The sequence below is a fragment of the Lactuca sativa genome, chromosome 1 (assembly GCF_002870075.4).
Source record: "Lactuca sativa cultivar Salinas chromosome 1, Lsat_Salinas_v11, whole genome shotgun sequence".
NCBI classification, from domain to species: Eukaryota; Viridiplantae; Streptophyta; class Magnoliopsida; order Asterales; family Asteraceae; genus Lactuca; species Lactuca sativa.
In genome coordinates this window covers 44,743,210-44,763,749 of record NC_056623.2, presented here as the reverse complement: position 1 = coordinate 44,763,749, position 20,540 = coordinate 44,743,210, and the positions used below count along the sequence as shown (strand labels likewise).

Below are 20,540 nucleotides of genomic sequence, written 5' to 3'. Positions count from 1 at the left end.
CTTCTCCTAAATACCTTGCCAAGCAATATGGAATATTGTAACATCCATAAAATTTGAACCAATTTAAACATTTTAAATCATTTAAAACCATTCAGTTATTACAATTTGTTTTCAAAATAGTTTAAACACCAGAGTTCCCAGAAATGATAATCATCAATCGAGGAAGTGTACGGTCACGCCTTCACATTCCCGCGGTCATCCGCTGAACCTGAAACAATAAACTGAAACTGTAAGCTCGAAGGCTTAGTGAGTTACCCCCAAAATATCAATGCCATACCGATATAACCATAGCATATAACGTATAAGTGAACAGAACAGCCATGCATCTTGAGTCTACAATGTGACTGGTCCACCCGCACTGAGCCTTCAGTCCACCTGGTCCACTCTCTAAGTCTACAGTATGCGTAGTGAGCCTTCAGCTTAACTGGACCGCCTCGCAGGCCTTCAGTCTAACTGGACCGCTCTCCGAGCCTTTGGCATGTCTTGACCGCCTCGAAAAGCCTTCATCCTATCCGAACCTCTCACAGGGTATTTTGGCCTTCAGCACAAAACAGGACCTCCTCAACCCAACCCCCAATCAAACAACCATGTGTACAGATAAAAAATAATCACATAAAAGTCTATAGACAAACAAACTGATCTAACAGATCATAGCAACATATAACATCCTATCTACCAGGATACTGATCGAACGGATCATAACAGCACATAACATCCTATCTACCAGGATACCGATCTAACAGATCATAACAACACATAACATCCTATCTACCAGGATACCGATCTAACAGATCATAATAGCATATATCATCCTATCTACTAGGATATCGAACTAATAGATCATAACAACATATATCATCCTATCTACCAGGATACCGATCTAACAGATCATAACAGCATATATCATCCTATCTACCAGGATACCGATCTAACAGATCATAACAAAAAAATATCAGGATAACAATCCGAAAAGGGTCGGCCTTGGTGCCTTAGACCCTTAAGTATAGTGAGGATAACTCACCTCGCACTACCGATCTGAACTAAAGAGTCAAACTCCCGAATCGCTGCCTCACCAAAAATCCCGAACAACTGATCTCTCGACTCCCAAAGCTATCAATACTAAAATATCACTTAGTTCAAAACAATAATCCTCCTAAGGTTAAAATAACCATTTTACCCCTAGTCCAACTGGGTCCATATCTAAGGCTCAAAATCATAATATAAAAAGCCCAACATTGGATGGGCTTCCTAAACCCACTAGTGGCCCACTAATGGCCCAATTTGCTAAATTGGGCCCAATCCCTCTTATAAGCCTTACCCTAAGCCTAAACATCTTCTTGGACCACATTATTTGGCTCTTGATGACCCACTAAGACCCAAAGGACCAAAATCCCCCTGCATGGCCCAAACCAAGGCCCAAAATCCATAAGGCCCATAACTGATGAGTATGTTGGGCGTACTCCTATGTACACTAAGCGTACTAGCCAAATGGTGCGTACGATGGGCGTACCTACTTGTATGCTCAACGTACTCCCCTGTTAAGTCATTTTCCCATTACGTGCTTAATACTCAGATTCAGGAGCTACAATCACAGATCCAAGTCCTTTCCAACATCTTAATACATAAAGGCACTGACTTGGTGACTTTGCATGCCCCAAACAAGTCCAAACTCCAAAAATGATATTCTACTTCCATGAAAGTGGTCTAAACTCTAGCATGAACCCATTAAGACCACCAAGATGACAACTTTCAGACCTGGGGAGTCATTTAGCACTAAAGGTGGCAACCCTTAGCCTAGAAGACGAATTTAGACTAAAAAGCTTCAACCTTTGGACCAAAATGACTTCAAGACTAAACCACACTAGATCTAAGCACTCTTAAATAAAGTTTGTGTTGTGATTATTGTGTTGTGTCGTGGGCCTTGTTTTATTTATATAGTGCATAGATTAGGGTTTTATTTATATAGTGCATGCATGTATGCCGTAGATGACGGGCATTTTATTATCGTGTTTATTGCTTGTAACCCTAATAACACCTCTACAGTCGAAGTTCTTTGTAGAGCTCTTCTGAGGTGTGAGGTTTAATCATTCGACATATTTTGAGCCATTCCTGTGTTCATAGCTTTATTATTGTTATTCATCTGCATAGAATTTATCGATCCTACTAGAACATTATTCAAACAATTAGTATCAGAGCGGGAGACTGTGTAACAAATACGCATTCCTTCTGTTTGAAGAACTTTCTAGGGTTTCCGCTTTTATCGAATATAAAGGGGTCGTCTTCTTTCTGTCGACGGTAACTGGTGTGTTTGATAAAACCCTAATCTCAAATTTATAGGTCTGGTTCTAGTAGTTTTCAGGACAGCTCATCATGTCTCAAGACGACGTTCAATCGAATCCCATCAACATCTCAAACAATATCGGATCTACTACTAGGGTTCCGATTCTTTACACTCAAGACTACGAAGTGTGGGCACATCACTTCGAAGATTATGTGATTGGATCTGAAGACAATGGTTATCTCATCTGGGAGGCTATCACAATCGGCCCGTTCATTCATTCTGGAACAAACAGGATTGTGAAGACTCAAAAGGAGTACAATAAGTTGCTGGTGGACGTAGAGAAGATTCCACAAGATGAAAAAGACAAGTTGATGTGCAATCTCAAAGCTTTGAGAATGATAAGATTTGCTCTACAAGCCAACACCTTCCGTCTGGTCAGCTCATGCACAACTACTAAGGAGATATGGGATAGGTTGAAAGAACTATATTCAACCGATGAAGATCTGGAGCACTCAATCCAAACCTTGCTGCTCACTGAGTTTGGAGCTTTCTCTCAAAAACCTGAGGAAACTCTACTTCAGACATTTGATCGCTATAATCATCTCCTCAACAAGATGATGAAACACGGTATTAAAAGGAAGGGTATTGAACAGAAAGTCACCTTCATGAACGGTCTGAGATCTGAGTGGATGGTGGTTGTCTCAACAATAAAAGCACATGAACAGTTCAAAGCGTATTCACTGGCAAAACTGATGGGGATTCTAAAATCTCATGAAAGCACCGTGAAAAGGGAAGCAAAGATGGTCTTAGGGGTTAGTTTGTTAGCACTTGTCTCGAAAAGAAAAAGCGTCATGGAAGATGAAGAGGAAGATGACATGTCGGAATGTGATCTTACAAATGAGGAGTATGCTTTGATGGTATCGAATTCAAAGAAGTTTGCGAGGAAGAAATTTCCTGTCAGTAGGAACTGAAACTGGCAAGGAAGCTACAGTTCTAAAAAAGTGAAGGAAGAATCAAAGAACACATCTCAAAAAGAAGATGAAAAGAAAGAAAACAAACTGGTATGTGATTGAGGATACGATTGCAATTACTATCATGGCAAGAATCACTTTGCCAAAGATTGCATGCTCAAGAAGTTAGCCAAGAGGAGAGATAGTGAAGATGACGAAGAGTACCACATGAAAAGGCTTGAAGAGATAAAGAAAAAGAAGTCTAATGCAAGTCTAATGAACACCTTGATCGTTCAAGAGAATGTGGTTGATGAGGAGTTTGGCGGTGTCGATGTTTGGTCCACTGATTCAGAGGATGAAGAGGTCAGAAGGCCTACGCGTGGAAGGGCATTTGTGATGAGAAGATGGTTGGAAAGTCCTTGATGGTAACGACTGGGATATCAAATGAGAGTAAGCATGAGGAACTGAACCTGCATGAAGACATGTGTTTTGCTGCCAAGCCTGTTAGTGAGAAGATCAACGATTGCGATCGATTGATCAAAAAGGTACAATCTATCCTTGAATCTCTTAAAGTTCCTGTCAGAAATTATGAAGTAGAATTAAACGAACTCAAATCTAAATTTTCTAATCTAAGCGGTAGTCTCATGCAAACTCGCTTGACGAATTCTAACCTAACTGGCCAACTCAGCAGGGAGTCTTCAAAGAGTGAGGAGAGGAAGATATGGATACAACAGAAAGAGTAGGAGTTGGTTAGGGCTAGGGCTAGGGATGAGATTATTTATTTGCAACGCGACAATTTAAAGTTTTTAAAACAACAAAATGTTTTCTGTTTGATTGCAAAATGCTTGTATACTAATATAACTCATCTTCATCTAGATTGTGAAATAAGGAAAAATATTCATAAGATGATTTTACCCTTTCTTGAATTCAAGGAGGATGAAGTAATCGCTGAATGTGAATCAATAATGTCCTCAGACGAGACTTCAGTCACTTACAAATATGGACTAGACAAAATCGAAGCCTTTATTGACTCCAAGGAGCACAAATGCATGCTTAAGAATCTGTTGGATGAAAATGATAGGTTGAAAATTAAGTCCGAGACCATACAATCCTTTGACAATTCTAGCTCCAGATTAATGATCGAACATAAAATTAGTGTAGAAAGTACGTCAAAATTTGATGAAGAGAGTGATATGAGTGAAAATTCAGTGGAAGATATAATTGATTGTTCTGAGTTTGTGAAGAGCGAAACCGAAACTGAAAAACCCCTTATATCTGAGAACTCGGTTGAATTCGCTCGCTTGTCAACGGATAAGACTAAGAAACTCAAAGAAAAGGTAGTGGTTTACTAGAAGGTTCAAATAGTGCCAAATCAGCTCTATGCTGTTACAGGGGTTTCTAAAAAGCAAACAGCAGAACTGAAAATCACGGTAGACAAGGACAATGCTGATGGATGTGAAAACTTCTTCTGGTCTGCTCCCATCGACAACACTGACGAGACCAGAGGCTTATCGAAGCAAACTTCGTGGAGGGTAAAGGGTAGATACGTGGCTGAACCCATCAATAAACCTTCTAGTTTTGACAAACCGAGCACGAGTGGGACAAAAGAAATACCAGAAGAGCCGAAGAATACACACAATGTATCCCCAAGATCAGCCAAATCTCAAAAAGAGAAACATAAACCAAGTTTTAACATTCATAAATCTCAATAGCATTTGGCTGAACAGAAATGTCAACGAAATAAAAGATGTATGAAGAATCAGAATGAGAGAAAAAGGTTTTGGCAGTCTCAAAACCCTAACCATGTTTCTTCCAAGAAACAAGCAAAAGTCAAAAGAGAGGAGAAGTTTAGTCCTAGTTCCTATTACTCTAGACCTCAGAATTGATTGCCTAGTTTCAGTCCTAACACTAGAACACAGAGCCGAACCTCTAGTCTTGGTCTAAAAACCAAGGATCAGAGTCGAAAGTCCAATTTTGATCCTTCTCACCAATCAAATATGAAAAGTTCTATGGGGGATCAAAAGGAAATTCCAACTCACAACACACACTCAAGTACACTGCAATTTAAATAAGACAAAAATAAGATAAAAGTGTACACCATCAAAAGAAAAGATGAAACAACCTTAATAAAAAGAACTTATCTTGTTGATCTTTCTGTTGCTATTCCTTTTTCATTAAAAGACTTACCAGGACCCAAGAAACTTTGGGTTCCTAAATCTGCTTAAATTTGCAGGTAATTAGTGACGAGCAGTTTGACGATGAATGGTATACCGATAGTGGCTACTCGCGTCACATGACAGGGAGGAAGGAAGAGCTGAGGGAATTTCGGTCCCTCAAGGATGGTGGATGTGTGAAGTATAGAAATAACTCTTTTGGCACAATCAAAGGATATGGAATGATAAAAATAGAGATTTTTCAATCAGAAAAGTGGCATACGTGGAAGGTTTGCAACACAACATTATCAGTGTTTCTCAACTGGTCGTGGGAACCGGTCTGAAAGTCTCATTTGATGATGAGGGATCAGAGATTATTGAAAAACAGACAAAGAAGGTCCTATTGAAATCTGAACGCAAAGGAGAAATGTATTCTCTGAATCTCAAGCCGATTAAGGGTAAACCGGCCATATGTCTTCTGGAAAAAGCAAAATCTGAGGAAAGCTGGCTTTGGCATCGACGGTTCTCATATCTGAACTTCAATGACATCAACAAGCTTGTGCTTGGTGATCACGTTCGAGGTCTTCCTCCTCTCAAATTCGATAAGGAACACCTATGTGCTACATGCGAGATGGGCAAGAAGAGCCGAAAGAGCCATCCCACCCGCATCAATACAAAAATATCGAACCTCTTGAGCTTCTACATATCGACTTGTGTGGGCCTTCAGCTGTTAAAAGCATCGGTGGTAGTAAGTTGATTCTTGTAATTGTAGATAATTTTTCTCTCTTCACCTGGGTTTTCTTTCTTAAACAGAAATCTGAAGCTACTCCCAAGTTGAAAGCATTCATCAAGCAGATAGAAGTTCAACTACGAAAAGTTGTAAGGAACATCAGAAGCAACAATGGGCTTGAATTCAAAAATAAAGGGTTTGAAGACTACTTGGCTGAAAGAGGAGCAACACACAACTTTTCTGCTCCTTATACTCCACAACAAAATGGAATCGTTGAAAGGTGAAACCATTCCCTATGTGAAGTTGCTCGAACAATGCTAAGCTTCACTTCTCTTCCATTGTATTTCTGGGCTGATGCAATTGCCTGTGCATGTTATACTCAGAATCGTTCCCTTCTCAACAAAAGATTCTCGTTAACTCCATATGAGATTCTGAATAATCGTAAGCCAAACGTGAAATTATTTCATGCGTTCGGTTCAAGATGCTTCATTTTGAACTCCAAAGAGAACCGAAACAAGTTTGAGGTCAAAGCGGATGAAGGCATATTTATAGGGTATTCTCTCACTTTAAAGGCATATAGATTTTTAAATAAACGCTCCAAGTGTCTTGAAGAAACCTATTATGTGACCTTCGATGATTCTTATATCAAGAAGACTCAATCAGACGGTAGCACTACAATAGAAATCTTCCTAGAAACCAGTCAAGTCTCGGCTCCCATTTCTAACTTGTTCGAAGAATACATAAGGTTGTTCGATGAGCCAAAGAAGGCTATTCTTTCCGAAGTGAATGCAGCAGACAACAAAATAGACCATTTGAAAATGATCGTTGATGAAGCTACAAAGGCTATGGAAACCGATCCTCTTAAATCAACTAAAGATCAACCCTCTGTTTCCAACTCAGCCGAAGTGCAAACCGAGGGGGAGCATCCAACTCCAACTCATGAAGTGCAAGCCGATGGGGAGCATCCAACTGCAAATCATGAAGTGCAAGCCGAGGGGGAGCATCCAACTCCAACTCATGAAGTGCAAGCCGAGGGGGAGCATCCAACTTCAACGAATGAAGTTCCCATTGTAGAAGAGATTCCTAAATCTAAAATGGGATACGCTTCGCCATTTGAGTGGGAGAATGATAATACAAATGATGAAGACGATCAATCAGAACTTGAAGAAGAGGTGAATGCAGAGTTGGATCCAGTCTATGATTCAAACTACCCTCCCCTGATTAAATGGACAAAGGATCACCCCAAAACACAGATCATTGGTGAATCATCTGAAAGGGTTCTTACTCGTTCTCAACTAAAAGAGAAGCAAACTGTATTATTTTCTCAAGTTGAATTTTGTATGTTTAATTCATTTGTTTCCAAAGTCGAACCGAAGACGGTCAATACTACACTTGATCATGTCGATTGGGTACAGGCAATGCAAGACGAACTGCATGAGTTTGAGAGAAATCGCGTTTGGAGATTAATTCCCACTCCCAAGGACGATTATGTGGTCGGCTTAAAATGGGTATTTAGGAACAAGCTGGATAAAGAGGGCAACGTCATTCGGAACAAGGCTCGGCTGGTGGTAGAAAGATATTGCCAAGAAGAAGGGATAGACTATGAGGAGACGTTCGCACCTGTAGCAAGATTGGAATAAGTGAGAATATTTCTTGCTTATGCTGCTCATAAAAACTTTGAAGTTTTCCAAATGGATGTAAAATGCCCCTTCTTAAATGGAGAACTAGAAGAAACTGTGTACGTTCAGCAACCACCCGGGTTTGTGAATGAAAAGTATCCTGATTATTGCTATGTTCTAGATAAAGCGGTATATGGTTTAAAGCAAGCACCGAGAGCATGGTATGAAACCCTAACTCATTTTCTTAAATGTCTAATTTTAAACAAGGTTCGTTTGACCCAACCTTCTTTCGTAAGATAGAAGGCGAACATTTGATGATTGTTCAAATTTATGTCGATGACATCATCTTCGGCTCCACGAATCCAAGCCTAACAGCTGAATTCAGGAAGTTGATGGAGACTAAATTTGAAATGAGCGTAATGGGTCCGATTAACTTTTTTTCTTGGACTGAATATTAGACAGGGACCGGAAGGGATTTTCATAAATCAGGAGGCTTACACCAAAAACTTGCTGACAAAATTCGGAATGAAGGGGGATTCGAAGGTGAAGGTTCCCATGGTGTTTGGCACAAAATTAACGCCATCACTGGACAAACCGGCTGTTAACATGACTCTCTATCGTCAAATGATAGGATCTCTCATGTATCTGACGGCTAGTAGACCTGATATAATGTTCTCAGTTTGTTACTGTGCCAGGTTTCAAGCTAATCCAAGAGAATCTCACATGATAGCTATGAAGAATATCTTTCGCTATCTGAAGCGAACCTCATCTCTCGGTCTCTGGTACCCAGCTAAATATGGATTCTTTATACAAGCCTTTTCAGATACAGATCTTGGTGGATGTGGATTGGACCGAAAGAGCACAACGGGAGGATGCCAATTTCTCGATGACAAGCTTGTCAGTTGGCAGTCAAAGAAGCAGACGTGTGTGTCTCTATCTACAGCTGAGGCAGAGTACATTGCAGCAGCTTCCTGCACATCACAAGTGGTATGGATACAAAGTCATCTCAGAGATTATGGGTTAAGTATGAAGAAAATTCCACTTCACTGTGATTCTGAAAGTGCGAGAAGGATATGTCATAATCCAGTGCAACACTCCAAGACCAAACACATTGCACTGAGATACCACTTCATCAAAGATCACATTGAAGATGGTAATGTGGAAGTACACTTCGTTCGTTCATCAGATCAACTTGTCGATTTTTTCACTAAGGCCCTACTTGAAACGAGCTTTAATAAAATACTACATGGCTTAGGCATGATTGAAACAGAGTCTGTGTCGAAACACCTTTAGTCTCCTTAAAAGGTTAGTTCAATGAAATTGGTCGTCACTTGGTCTATTTTGGTTCCGTGAAAATTAAGGAACTGAAATGAACCGAACGCTCGGTCTATTTCAGCTCCGTAATTTTAGGGAACCGATATAAGCCGACCACTCGGTCTATTTCGGCTCCATATTTTTAGGGAACTGAAGTAAGCCGATGACTTAGTCTATTTCGCTTCATTATCTCTAAAGGTTTGTTTCGGCTGTATAGTTTGTTCATAATTTCTTTTCGATTACCATTATTATTGTTTTGTTTGTTTTGTTGCTTATTTTTATTCTCTCTCTTTAACAAAAATACAAAAATATTTTCCTTTATTTAGTTTCTTTTAAGTTAACAAAAATCCATATATATATATATATATATATATATATATATATATATATATATATATATATATATATATATATATATATATATATATATATATATATATATATATTCATTTCGTATGTTCGTTTTGCTCTCAAAGGCACTGTAAGCACGAGTTTTTAAATCAAGGGAAGGTATGAAATTTCTAATTATCAGACTAATTAGGTGTCCCTAGAAGCATGCTGCTGCATGTAGACCGAAGCCTCAAAGACTTTGAGTGAGGCCTTAATGATTCGATCTATACCTATCATTTCTTCCCAATCAGGCCAGTTTCACTTAAGTCACGAGCTATCTTACTCTTCTCAAATGAGTAACGAGTTTTCTGCTCTGTCCATCTTTATAAGCAGAGGTACTTTCGGTTCTTTAACCTCCTTAACTATATTCTTCATCTACCTTTCTTTCATATATGTAACCCTCGAGACTCTCGATTATTACCACTGAGGTTTATGGTTACACAAAATCTGTGTTTGTGATCTTAGCGGCGTATACCTAGTGCTGATTGAAACCCACAATCCAATACCAATACGGAATTGATGGTGAATTTTTATATTCAAGATTTGACTTGTTACCTTCTGAAATCTCTTTTTATTTTTATTATGTGCGATCTTTATGAAATTGTCTTACACCAAGGCATTTCTTCCCATAACATCTAGTTTAGTTTTGTTTTTGAGATTTCTTTTCCCAACCACTTGTCAATATATCTGACCTACTTGTTCAACAGACCACATCGGTCTCACAAGTACTTTATCCAATGCTCGGTCTTATATTAAGTATCGACGTTAGGTTAAAGCTAAGCCACCCACTACAGCCTATATACATCAAAAGATGCCTTTCAATGTTTCTTAACAAACAATTGATCGTATTCTAACGGGAAACTATACAAGCACTTCTAGTCTATCTTGACTACGAAGGAAGAGATTTTTTCCCGGAATCATCTGCTTCATGTCATAATTGACATCACTCACATTCCATACACCTGTTTCTCTATTTCTTTTTCTTGACACTCTCTTGCACGAAGATCCTTGTGATTTTCCCAAGTCTGCATCGAGTTAATTCTGGGGAATGATGAGCCATCCGTGAATTTGAAAAGACTCACTATTTGGAGGACGCGGTAAATGGATAAGAATGTTATCCTTGTCACAGGATAAAATTTGGGCGCGTGAAATTTGAAACGTCCATAATTGTTCACGCCGCCTGACACCTTTTTCAGATACAGTTGTCAAATACCAAAAATTTTGGCGACTTTTTAGAGATTTAGTCATCATTATTCCTGATTTTTCTCTCTCTTGGAAACGGTATAAAAGGTTTTTCATCTTCCAGGAACATCTCTACCACTACCAAATTCTCTAAACGTATACCGGCGATTGCTGCTTTTCAACTGTTCATTATCTTCTTCAGCATCATCAATGGCAGATTCATCATCCGTTCAAGAGCAAACCGCTTCTTCTACACTGCTAAAGATTAAGCCCAATCAGAATCTTATCATTGATCTTGATCCTAATCTCTACGATGCTTACATGCCTCCAGTGGTCGAATGTCTCAAGTATTCCACACTTGCTGTCGCCGTCACAAAAGCTGAAACGGTACCAATGTCCTTGCTGTCTCAAGTTTATACTACAACAACTTATGACAGGAAGCAGGAAATGATTTTATTTGAGATTTTCAACAACAAAACTTCCATCTCGAAGGTCAAGTTTTCATCCTTGTTAGGGCTTCCTTATGAAGAATCTATGGTGCATCCAGATTCGATTTCTCTCACCCCTCTTTACTCCATGTTTTTAGACCTTGGATACACGATATCTTGACTACTGTTACGAAGTTCAAAAAGTCATGTCTTCCTCCTTAGTGGAATGGTCTTTTCACCATTCTAGTCAAGAGTTTTGTTGAGAGAGTTGCTGGTTCGTATGGTACAAGCAAGGCCTTAATGGTATTGTTCTATGGTTTATACACCCACACAAATTTGTATTTTGGTTCTATTTTGTGGTCGCAACTGGTACAAAGTCTGAATTCCTCTACTCGACACTTCAAAATCTCTTGTGCTCGATTCTGGACGCTTATCACTCATCGATCCATGGTCAGGTTTAATGTTTCTGTGATGGCAGATTCCTCAATGTCTTCGATTGCCACTCTTCAGACAGCAAATATCATTGTTGCTGATCCTGCAAGGTATTCTTTTGTGGGTTCTATCCCTGATTCTATGTTGAATTGTGTTCCTGCTTCCAGGACGATTATCCTTTCCTACAAGACACTTCCTCTCTCCGGTTCTAGAATTTACACTCCTGAGATGCAGCAGTCACTCGAAGATGCTGATAAACCAGCAAAGCGAGGTAAACGTGGTGACTCTATGAAAGCAACTGAAGAAGATCCATCTTCCAAGGCAACCGATTTAAAAAAGAGAAAATCTGACAAAGCTGTCGCATCTGTTCCAAAGAAGCGCAAAGGGAAGACGCAACCGTGGAAACCAGTCACTCCATCAACTAGTGATTCGGATTCTGATCATTCCGATCAGTCCCGTGATGATTTTGGTACAACCATAGGTGAGGACATTGTATCTGATGCTGAGAGAGTTCCTTCTCATCCTCCTTCTCCCACCTTTGAAGTTCCAGTTAATGACTCGGTTCCATATCCGCCTTCGTCTCCAACTCAGACTTCGGTTCCAGTAACTTCTGCCCCATTTCCACCACCGATCCCAACAACGCCTCAAGATAGTGCACCTATTGCACCACCAGTATTTTCCCAATCAACAACCAAACCTACTGTCAACGTATCTGATACGGGGGTACCTACATTCCAAACTAATCCTCTACGTTCACCATCTCCTTCATTTGAATCTGCTACAGTTTTGGGAGGGGAAGATCTCAATTTTGAATCAACTTATTTTAGTCCTTACCGTGTCCAGAGCGATGACGATGAAGACACTCCTGTGACAAAGCGTCACCTGAAGGATCTGAACGACAAACTTGACACTCTCATCGCCTATGTCTCAACTTCTTCATCCGGATATTCAGAGGCTAATGTTCAAGGCATTCTTGAAACAGTGTTCAAACGACATGAGGCTTCAATTCAAAATGCAAAAGACGTTGTTGATGCTTCGACTAAATCTAGTCAGCAAGCTGTTGATGAGGTCAAATCCCTCATTCACGATGCAAAAATTTTCCTGGAATCGCTTCAGGGGGCTTCTGAGACTACTTCAAACAAGGTCAATGCTACGATTGAGTCTCTCTCCAAGACCTTTCAGGATGAACAGATGAAGTTTAACCAGCTTCGGTCTGCACTTCAAGATGATCTAGTATCTTTTCAATCCTCAGTTACAATTCGTCTTGATAAATTGCAAGAGGATTTGGCTTTTGAAAACAAAGTAATGGATGAGCTTGCTCATCAAACTACTATGATCAAGACTCAGGGGGTTCGCTTGATTCAAGCTCAGCGAGAAATTGATGAACTCAAATCTAAGCGCACTGTCATGAAGACTTATGTTTTTGATGTGCATGCTCTTCTTTCTAATCTCTTGGATGCTCATGACTCGGTCCTTAATATCACTATTCGCAGGCATCTCGTAGAAAAATTGCGTCCAGGTCTTGACCTTCTAAGTCGCGTTGCGGGTGTTCCGGAGTCGGTTGCAACTCCACAACAAGGGGGAGATCAGGCGACTAAAGATCAAGAACAGCAGAAACAACCCCCGAAACCATCAATAGAACTGAAGGGTAATAAAGCTTCGAGTTCTAGTAAGCATGATAAAGGTAAATGTATTTTAGAAGAAGAAGAAGAAGAGAATGACGATGTTGCTCTCAAAATAAGAAACAAAGACAGAGAGCTGGATGAGAACTCTCGCATAGCTAAAGAGGCTGAAGAGAGGGAACGAAAACAGAAGGAAGCTCACGACCTATTAGAAAGTCGTAAAATACTTTTTCCTTTATGGACGTTGGAGCAGATGATAAAAGAAGCCATAGAATCTCCAAGCACTCATTGGCTTGAACCTGTTGTTTCGTTTGACTGTGAGAACTCTAGAAACTCGCAGTTTGATATGCCAATCACTCGCAAGGCCTTCGTGTTTCATTTCTTTGAACTGACTGTTGATATTCCTTCACCGGATCCGAATACTGATAAATAAATGATTGATTATTACATGGAGTTTGCTCAGCCTCAATATCTGACCTGGAGTGCTCAAAAGATTACCACTGTGAAGGTCATGAAGCCAACCGTTGCTGGTAAATTCATTAATGTCAAGTTCAAGGTGACAAGAGGTTCAGAAGGTTCGGTTCATGTTATTTCGTTGGCTGATCTACCGAACTTAAATCCACACGACTGGATTTTGCTATACAACATTTTGCTGACCGATAAGCAGCAGTGTGAGTCGATCATTGAGCATCTCAAGCGAATGTTTGCTTGTTATATCCATGAAGTTTCTTTAATGGATCAAGAAGTTTCATCGGTTTTGAGAAAAAGGCCAACTATCAAACCCATTGGGAAGGCTCAAGACCCGAAGAAAATGAAGTTGGGGGTGATTGATTCGCAATACAGGACTGTGATGTTTACACAAAAAGAGGGTGATAAGTTCATGTTTTCTCTTGATGATAAACATCTTTTTTCCACGTCTTGTCTTGAGCATATTATTGATCTGGTGAACCGTTGTAAACAGAACAATGCCGCAGATAAGAAGTACTTCATGGATATGCTGCGGTGGTTTATCACTTTCCGTCAAACGATTTTAGCCATCATTCCAATCGTGTATAAGACCGTAAAGAAGTCTTCTGTTGCAAAACCACAATAGGTTCTTGGCTCCACTGACACAAAGGGGGAGATTGTTGGGATTATTGTGTTGTGTTGTGGGCCTTGTTTTGTTTATCCGATATGGGCCTGTCTATACCGTGATCATAGATTAGGGTTTTATTTATATAGTGCATGCATGTATGCCGTAGATTATGGGCATTTTATTATCGTGTTTATTGCTTGTAACCCTAATAACACCTCTACAGTCGAAGTCCTTTATAGAGCTCTTCTGAGGTGTGAGGTTTAATCATTCGACATATTTTGAGCCATTCTTGTGTTCATAGCTCTATTATTGTTATTCATCTGCATAAAATTTATCGATCCTACTAGAACATTGTTCTAATAGTTTATAGCGTTATACCTCCAAGTGATCTGAAATGGAACCCCAAACTCAGATCTACTGCTTCCCCCTTTGATCCACCACCTTGCTATACTCTTCATTTGCTTGGAAATGACTTTAAAATCACAAAATGCTCTTTAATGACCTCCAAATGTCCAAGAACACTCAAGGGAGGGTTAGGGTTTCGTGGTGGCTATATGAAGATGAGAGGGAGGCTGATAATTGGGGTGTTATGTTCTTTATATAGCGGCATGCTCTAAAAAATTAGGGTTTAGGGTCTCTGAGAGTACGTTGGGCGTACCTCTCGTACGTTAAGCGTACTCCTCCCCATACCCGCGATCATTTACTCCACTACTTTGGGCGTACACCAACTTACGCTTGGCGTACCCAGTCAGACACGTGCATGCTTCCCTTGCATGCATGGGACTTTCTTGCCAAACATTTCCATCAGGGACCATTTATGCCAAATTCTTTAAAGTGCTATAACTTCTTCATTCTAAGTCCGTTTCCGACGAACTTTATATCCACGAAAAGGTGGCGAGATGCCCTACGCTCCTGACCACACACCCAAGCCTTAAACCTTCTGAATAAATCTCGGGACCCTAAAAGACCAAATTTCTCATACCCTGGGCCTCCGAGACCTCCACAAAGTGCTTTTCAAAACAGGGTGTTACAACTCTCCCCACTTAAATTAGACTTCTCCCTCGAAGTCCGCTACAACTAACTACCCCCACAACCTCTAATGGTGCTTCGATACGATTGGAAATCCTTGGTGCTGAAAGGATAAAGCGTCTTTCAGCTCCCAAAATATTACACATGATCAATCCACTAATAAACACGAACACTCATTCTAGAGAAGACGATTCCACAATCCCATGCGGCACACAACCCTTTACCACCTAAAACCCAAAATCTGGAAACCTGGGTTTGGTCTGACTCCTAGGCCGACCACTCATACTATCTATTGCTAGCTCTCTTCTCATTACTACTAACGGACTATACAACCCTGGGAACCTAAAGTTCCTACCCGAAATAGAACCATGGGTCATAATCTACTGAACCCCTGACCCTAGAACTCACCGTTGGCCCGCACCGGGTATCTTGGCCTACTTCATAGAGTAAGACCGCGTCAACCGGATCAAGCACAACATGCCATCTAATAGACCATCAGAATAAGATGTCCACATAATACTGACAATAATTTAGCATGTCGTTCCTTGCCATCCACCACTTCCATAGAATACAGTCTCACAAGCGATTACCACCAACAACATACCTACCACTACCGGCCAACCAGTACAGTACTCATATCTAGCCTATACCACCCTTTGGGTGGGAATACCAATATGCCAAGTCCAAATGATCATAGGGTCCGGTCATCCTCAAGATGGAATACCCTAGATTGGAATACCAACATGTCGAATCAATTCAACCATCGTGTTGAAACTCTTAGGGTTTGTTGGCCTACCACCTCAACCGTACCGCTCCTCTTGAGCCTTCGTGCCTACGACTTTCAGTCGACTCGCACCAGGTATCTTGGCCTACAGCATAGAGCAGGACAACCTCAACCCTATCCATATATAATGTGTAGCCATAGATGATTAGGAGAAAGATCTAACCTAACGCGCTCCTATAAAATACATAATCAACACAATCTCTATACCCACAGCCTATGAATGGAATGCTCCCGATAACCTTGGATAATTCTAGCACCCGCGGTATGTTGCAACATACGTTACTTTCTGGCTAGGTACTTGGCAGATCATGCGGTCAGTTCTCGGTCCGGAAGCCCGATATGTGGTGGGCATTTTGTTACCCATTTAGCATGTTCTTATGAAGTTATCATTCCCGGGATGACTAGGACTCTTACATGTAAAAAAGGGAATGAGTTTTCTTTGATCTATTTGGAAACAATGCGTGTGGTAATTAATATGAGTACACATTGGAATATACATGCCGATAATGAGGACGATGAGCCACCACAACAAAGAGGAAGGGGGAATATGAGAGGAAGAGGAGAGAGAGATCAGCCGCTACATCAACATGAGCCCATAGGAGGAGGACCATCTCAGGATGAGACGTTGTCAAGATATTTGGACCGGATGCATGTTAGTATGAATTGGATTGGTGTTACTATGGAAAATATGGTGCAACATTTCAATATCAACCAACCACCGACTTTGGGGTACCAATGATTTCACCATCTTGGTGTGAGATGTGGTTGTGGCAACATTTTGGAACATGCACGATTGGAGAAATTGATGATGAAGGAGATGACGAATGTTGAAATTATTGCATTTTTAGTCTTTGCTATTTTTAGTGATATTTGTGTTTGTTTTTGTTTTTTGATTGTGTAACAAAACTTTGTGATGACTATGTTGCTTCCTTCCACATTTTGGTTGCTTGTTTGCAAAAAATCATGAGAGAGAATAAAGATATAGAGTTAAGAGAGTATACGAGTTAAGCCGTATTTTTTAGATTTGAGAGTGGAGACCCGCAATTTTTAATAAGTGTGGGGTTAATTTCGTAAGACAAACAAGATTAATAATGCGGGTAGAGTTCAGTAATTATAGAGTCATAAAAGGGTCTTAATATATTAAGACAATTCAGTTGAATTGCATTTGTTAGAAGAAATTTTTGCACGTTGACACTCTGTGAGGCCCAGTTCTCACGACGTGAGCATTTATCCCTCACGTTGTGAGCTCAAAGAAGATAATACTCGGAAGTCAATTTCATGCGACACCACGTCGTGAGTTTCATACCTCATGTCATGAGTCACATATTTCTACAATTTGGAAGCCTTTTATTCCATATTCTTGTCACGACTCCCTATTATCATGACTTGCGATATCGTAAATTTGGTTATTACTCTTTCTCTCAACCATAAAATGTGGTGTATGCTTTCCCACATTACGATTCATTGCTTTGAAGATTATACACACCACACTTGTTGAAGTTGAGAGTTTCTTCTTCGCATTTTGCCGACATATTCACGTATCTCAGAAAAATCCGAGTTCCATTCACAAATTCAAGATGCTCAAGTTATCCACACTTTCCAAATCGAATTCTCCACTATTACCCGAGGGGAGTCTGTTCCTTTTTCTCCCTTTTATTGCTTTTAATTATCTTATTGCATACAATGAGGGCATTGTATGTAATAAGTGTGGGGTAGGGGGTCAAAAAAGTGAATTGCTAGAAAAATTTTAAATTTAAATTTTTAAATTTTTAAAAATTTAGAAGTAGATTTGAAATAATAATCTAAAAATTAAATATAGTGATAATTAAAAACCTTAAGTTGCTAGTGTTGCGGGAGATGATCCAATGCGAGCTTAAATGTTTAATTGAGCCAACATATGTTATAGTATATTTGTGGCTTCCCAAATCCTACTAAAAATCCATGATATATGAAAGATAATCTGGTAGTTTATATTGCATAATAAGTTTTGCAGCATGTACCTGAAATCTATCCAGGAGAGATTATGTAGTCATTGCACTTAGACTAATACCTCTAACCAATAAAGGTTGAAGTTAAGCTCCCTTGCCTAAGTATGTAGGATTTGAGCGAAAAAAGTGAGTTATATATTTAAAGAAAGAAAGAAAGAAATAAAGAAAGAAAGAAATTACCAAAGAGTTGAAGAATTTTGGAGCTATCAAGTATGAAGATCAAAAGATCAAAATTATGAAGAATCAAAAAGTTGAAGATACCAAAAATCAAACAAAAAGGTGGTGAATTCAAAGAAATCAAAAAGCAAATATCAAAGAAGTGAAGAATTCCAAGAGCTCCATTGTGGTATCAAAGTTGCAATTTTTCTAGATTATGTATGCTTGGGTAGCTTAACCAAAAATACCTTGAGGTTAAGAAAGATTTCTAAGGATTGTTTCAGAGGGTCACAAAAAATGAGTATCGTATAAGCTAAGGGTGAAGGTTCAAAAGGATTGTGAGCATAGGCGGATACCCCTCAAATTTTTTTTGGTAGTGTAATTTTTGTTTACGAATCCTTCAAATTTTTTTGGTATAGTGTATATATACGCATCCCTTCAGTTATAAAAACAAACAAATAGTAGAGCTACTGGTTAAGGTGTTGACTTATTGAAGTAAAGCTCTCAGGTTCAATTCTTGTTGCTTACATATCATTTGTTTATTTTTGTTTTATTTTCCCAGCTATTCTATCCCATATCGCCAAACATATGTAAACCTAACCATTTTTGTCTATTATATAACCCTATTATCCTCATACTTCATTTGCTATCTACTTTGAATCCCACATTGATTCAAGTATCAAAATATACTTCAACTTCATGTTTATATAACAAGAATTGAGGTTAGCTAAGGATTCGATTAAGGTTTGAGTTTAAAACTGAAACCGAACCAGGGAAACCCAAGTACCCTGGAAAAAAAATTTGGGTTACCCTAAAATAAAATTGGGATACCCCTTTACTTTGATCCTGGCTCCGCCACTGCTTTCTTGTAACTTATTTTTTATGGAATAAGTGGCAGAATTTCATTTTATTTTACCACTTGTGTGATGTGGGATTGATTGGTATAAAGTTCAAAAAATATCATGGTGCTTTCGTTTTTCCCTATCTCACTACTACAAAAAAAAAAAAAAGCATTACCGATAGCCAAAACTGTCTGTAATCCGTCACTAGTGCTCTTTACTGACAGATTTCTAACACACCAAAATCTGTCGGTATATTCTTGTCGCTAATTGTTTGTAACGGATTTCCGACGGCTATGGCTAATTTTTAGTAACAAATTTTTCCGTCAGAAATAGTAGGGGTGCAAACGGGCCGAGCCGAGCCCGAGCCTGAGCCTGACCAGGATCGGCTCGGGCTCGTTTAAGTTATATGAGGCTCGAGCTCGAGCTCGGCTCGATTCGAGCTTTCTTGTACTGAGCTTGGCTCGAGCTCGTAAATAATTATCCAAGCTCGGCTCGGGCTCGGGCTCGACTCGTTTGTTATCTGACGTGCCTAAATAAGCTTAAGCTCGGATCGAGCTCGTTAAGAAGCTCGTTTACTAATACCCTAAATCCGTAATTCCTGTAATATATTTTTATTTTAATATATAAATAATAATAAATTATATTATGTAAAGGCTTGTTTAGGCTCGCGAGCCTAATCGAGCTTAATGACATAGGCTCGAGCTCGAGCTCGTTTAATAAACGAGCTTAATATTAAGCTCGAGCTCGGCTCGGGCTCGTTTAAAATCGATTTCGAATCGAGCTTTTAACGATCCGATCCCGAGTAGCTCGCGAGTAGCTTGGCTCGTTTGCACCCCTAAGAAATAGTAACAGATCAACAACATAATATATTTTGCAACGGATTACCGACGGAGTTTGTTTGCAACGGATTACCGACAGAAAAATTTACTAACGGATTACCAACAGAATTTGAAATAACATACCAACGGATTACCGACGGAATTTGGAATAACTTACTAACAGATTACCGACGGAATCCCGAAATAACTACAAATTTGTTTCTATAACAAACTAGCGACGGACTTTGGCATTATAAAAAAATTTACAAATTAATGAAGAAATTAAAAACTAAAATTCATTACATATTCAACACAATTTTTTTAAACATACATTAAATCTATGTTTTAAAACCAACAAATATAAAGTAAATCCATAAATTTCAATCATTTGACATACATAAATGTATAAATTTCAATCCATATTGTCAAATACCATAAATTTCAATCCATATTGTCAAATATTGTCAACAGCCAATAGAGAATTCCTTCTTGATTAGCTCGTGGTTTTCACACCTATCATTGAGAGTTGTTAGCTAGAGAAATATTTATATATTGTCAAATACCATAAATGCCCTCGAATATTACCTTTTATCTTCTGGTGAATTTCTTCAAAAGATCATTCATTTTTCCAAGAAGACGGCTTTCCATGTCCTCTCGTAACTTCACCTCACTATCAAAATTGGCTTCTATTTCCTCTCATTTCTTCACTTCTCGTTCCAACATGCTCTCTAATTCATTTATCTAAAA

The 20,540-nt window shown here is 39.3% G+C and overlaps 1 protein-coding gene across 1 annotated transcript; it reads left to right on the top strand.

Annotated features, from left to right (window-relative positions):
* Window positions 1–11,518: 11,518 nt before the first annotated feature.
* On the top strand, window positions 11,519–13,534 carry LOC111899139 (uncharacterized). The gene has a single exon (XM_023895019.1). The coding sequence runs from the start codon at window positions 11,519–11,521 to the stop codon at window positions 13,532–13,534; it is 2,016 nt and encodes a 671-aa protein (XP_023750787.1).
* Window positions 13,535–20,540: the final 7,006 nt, after the last annotated feature.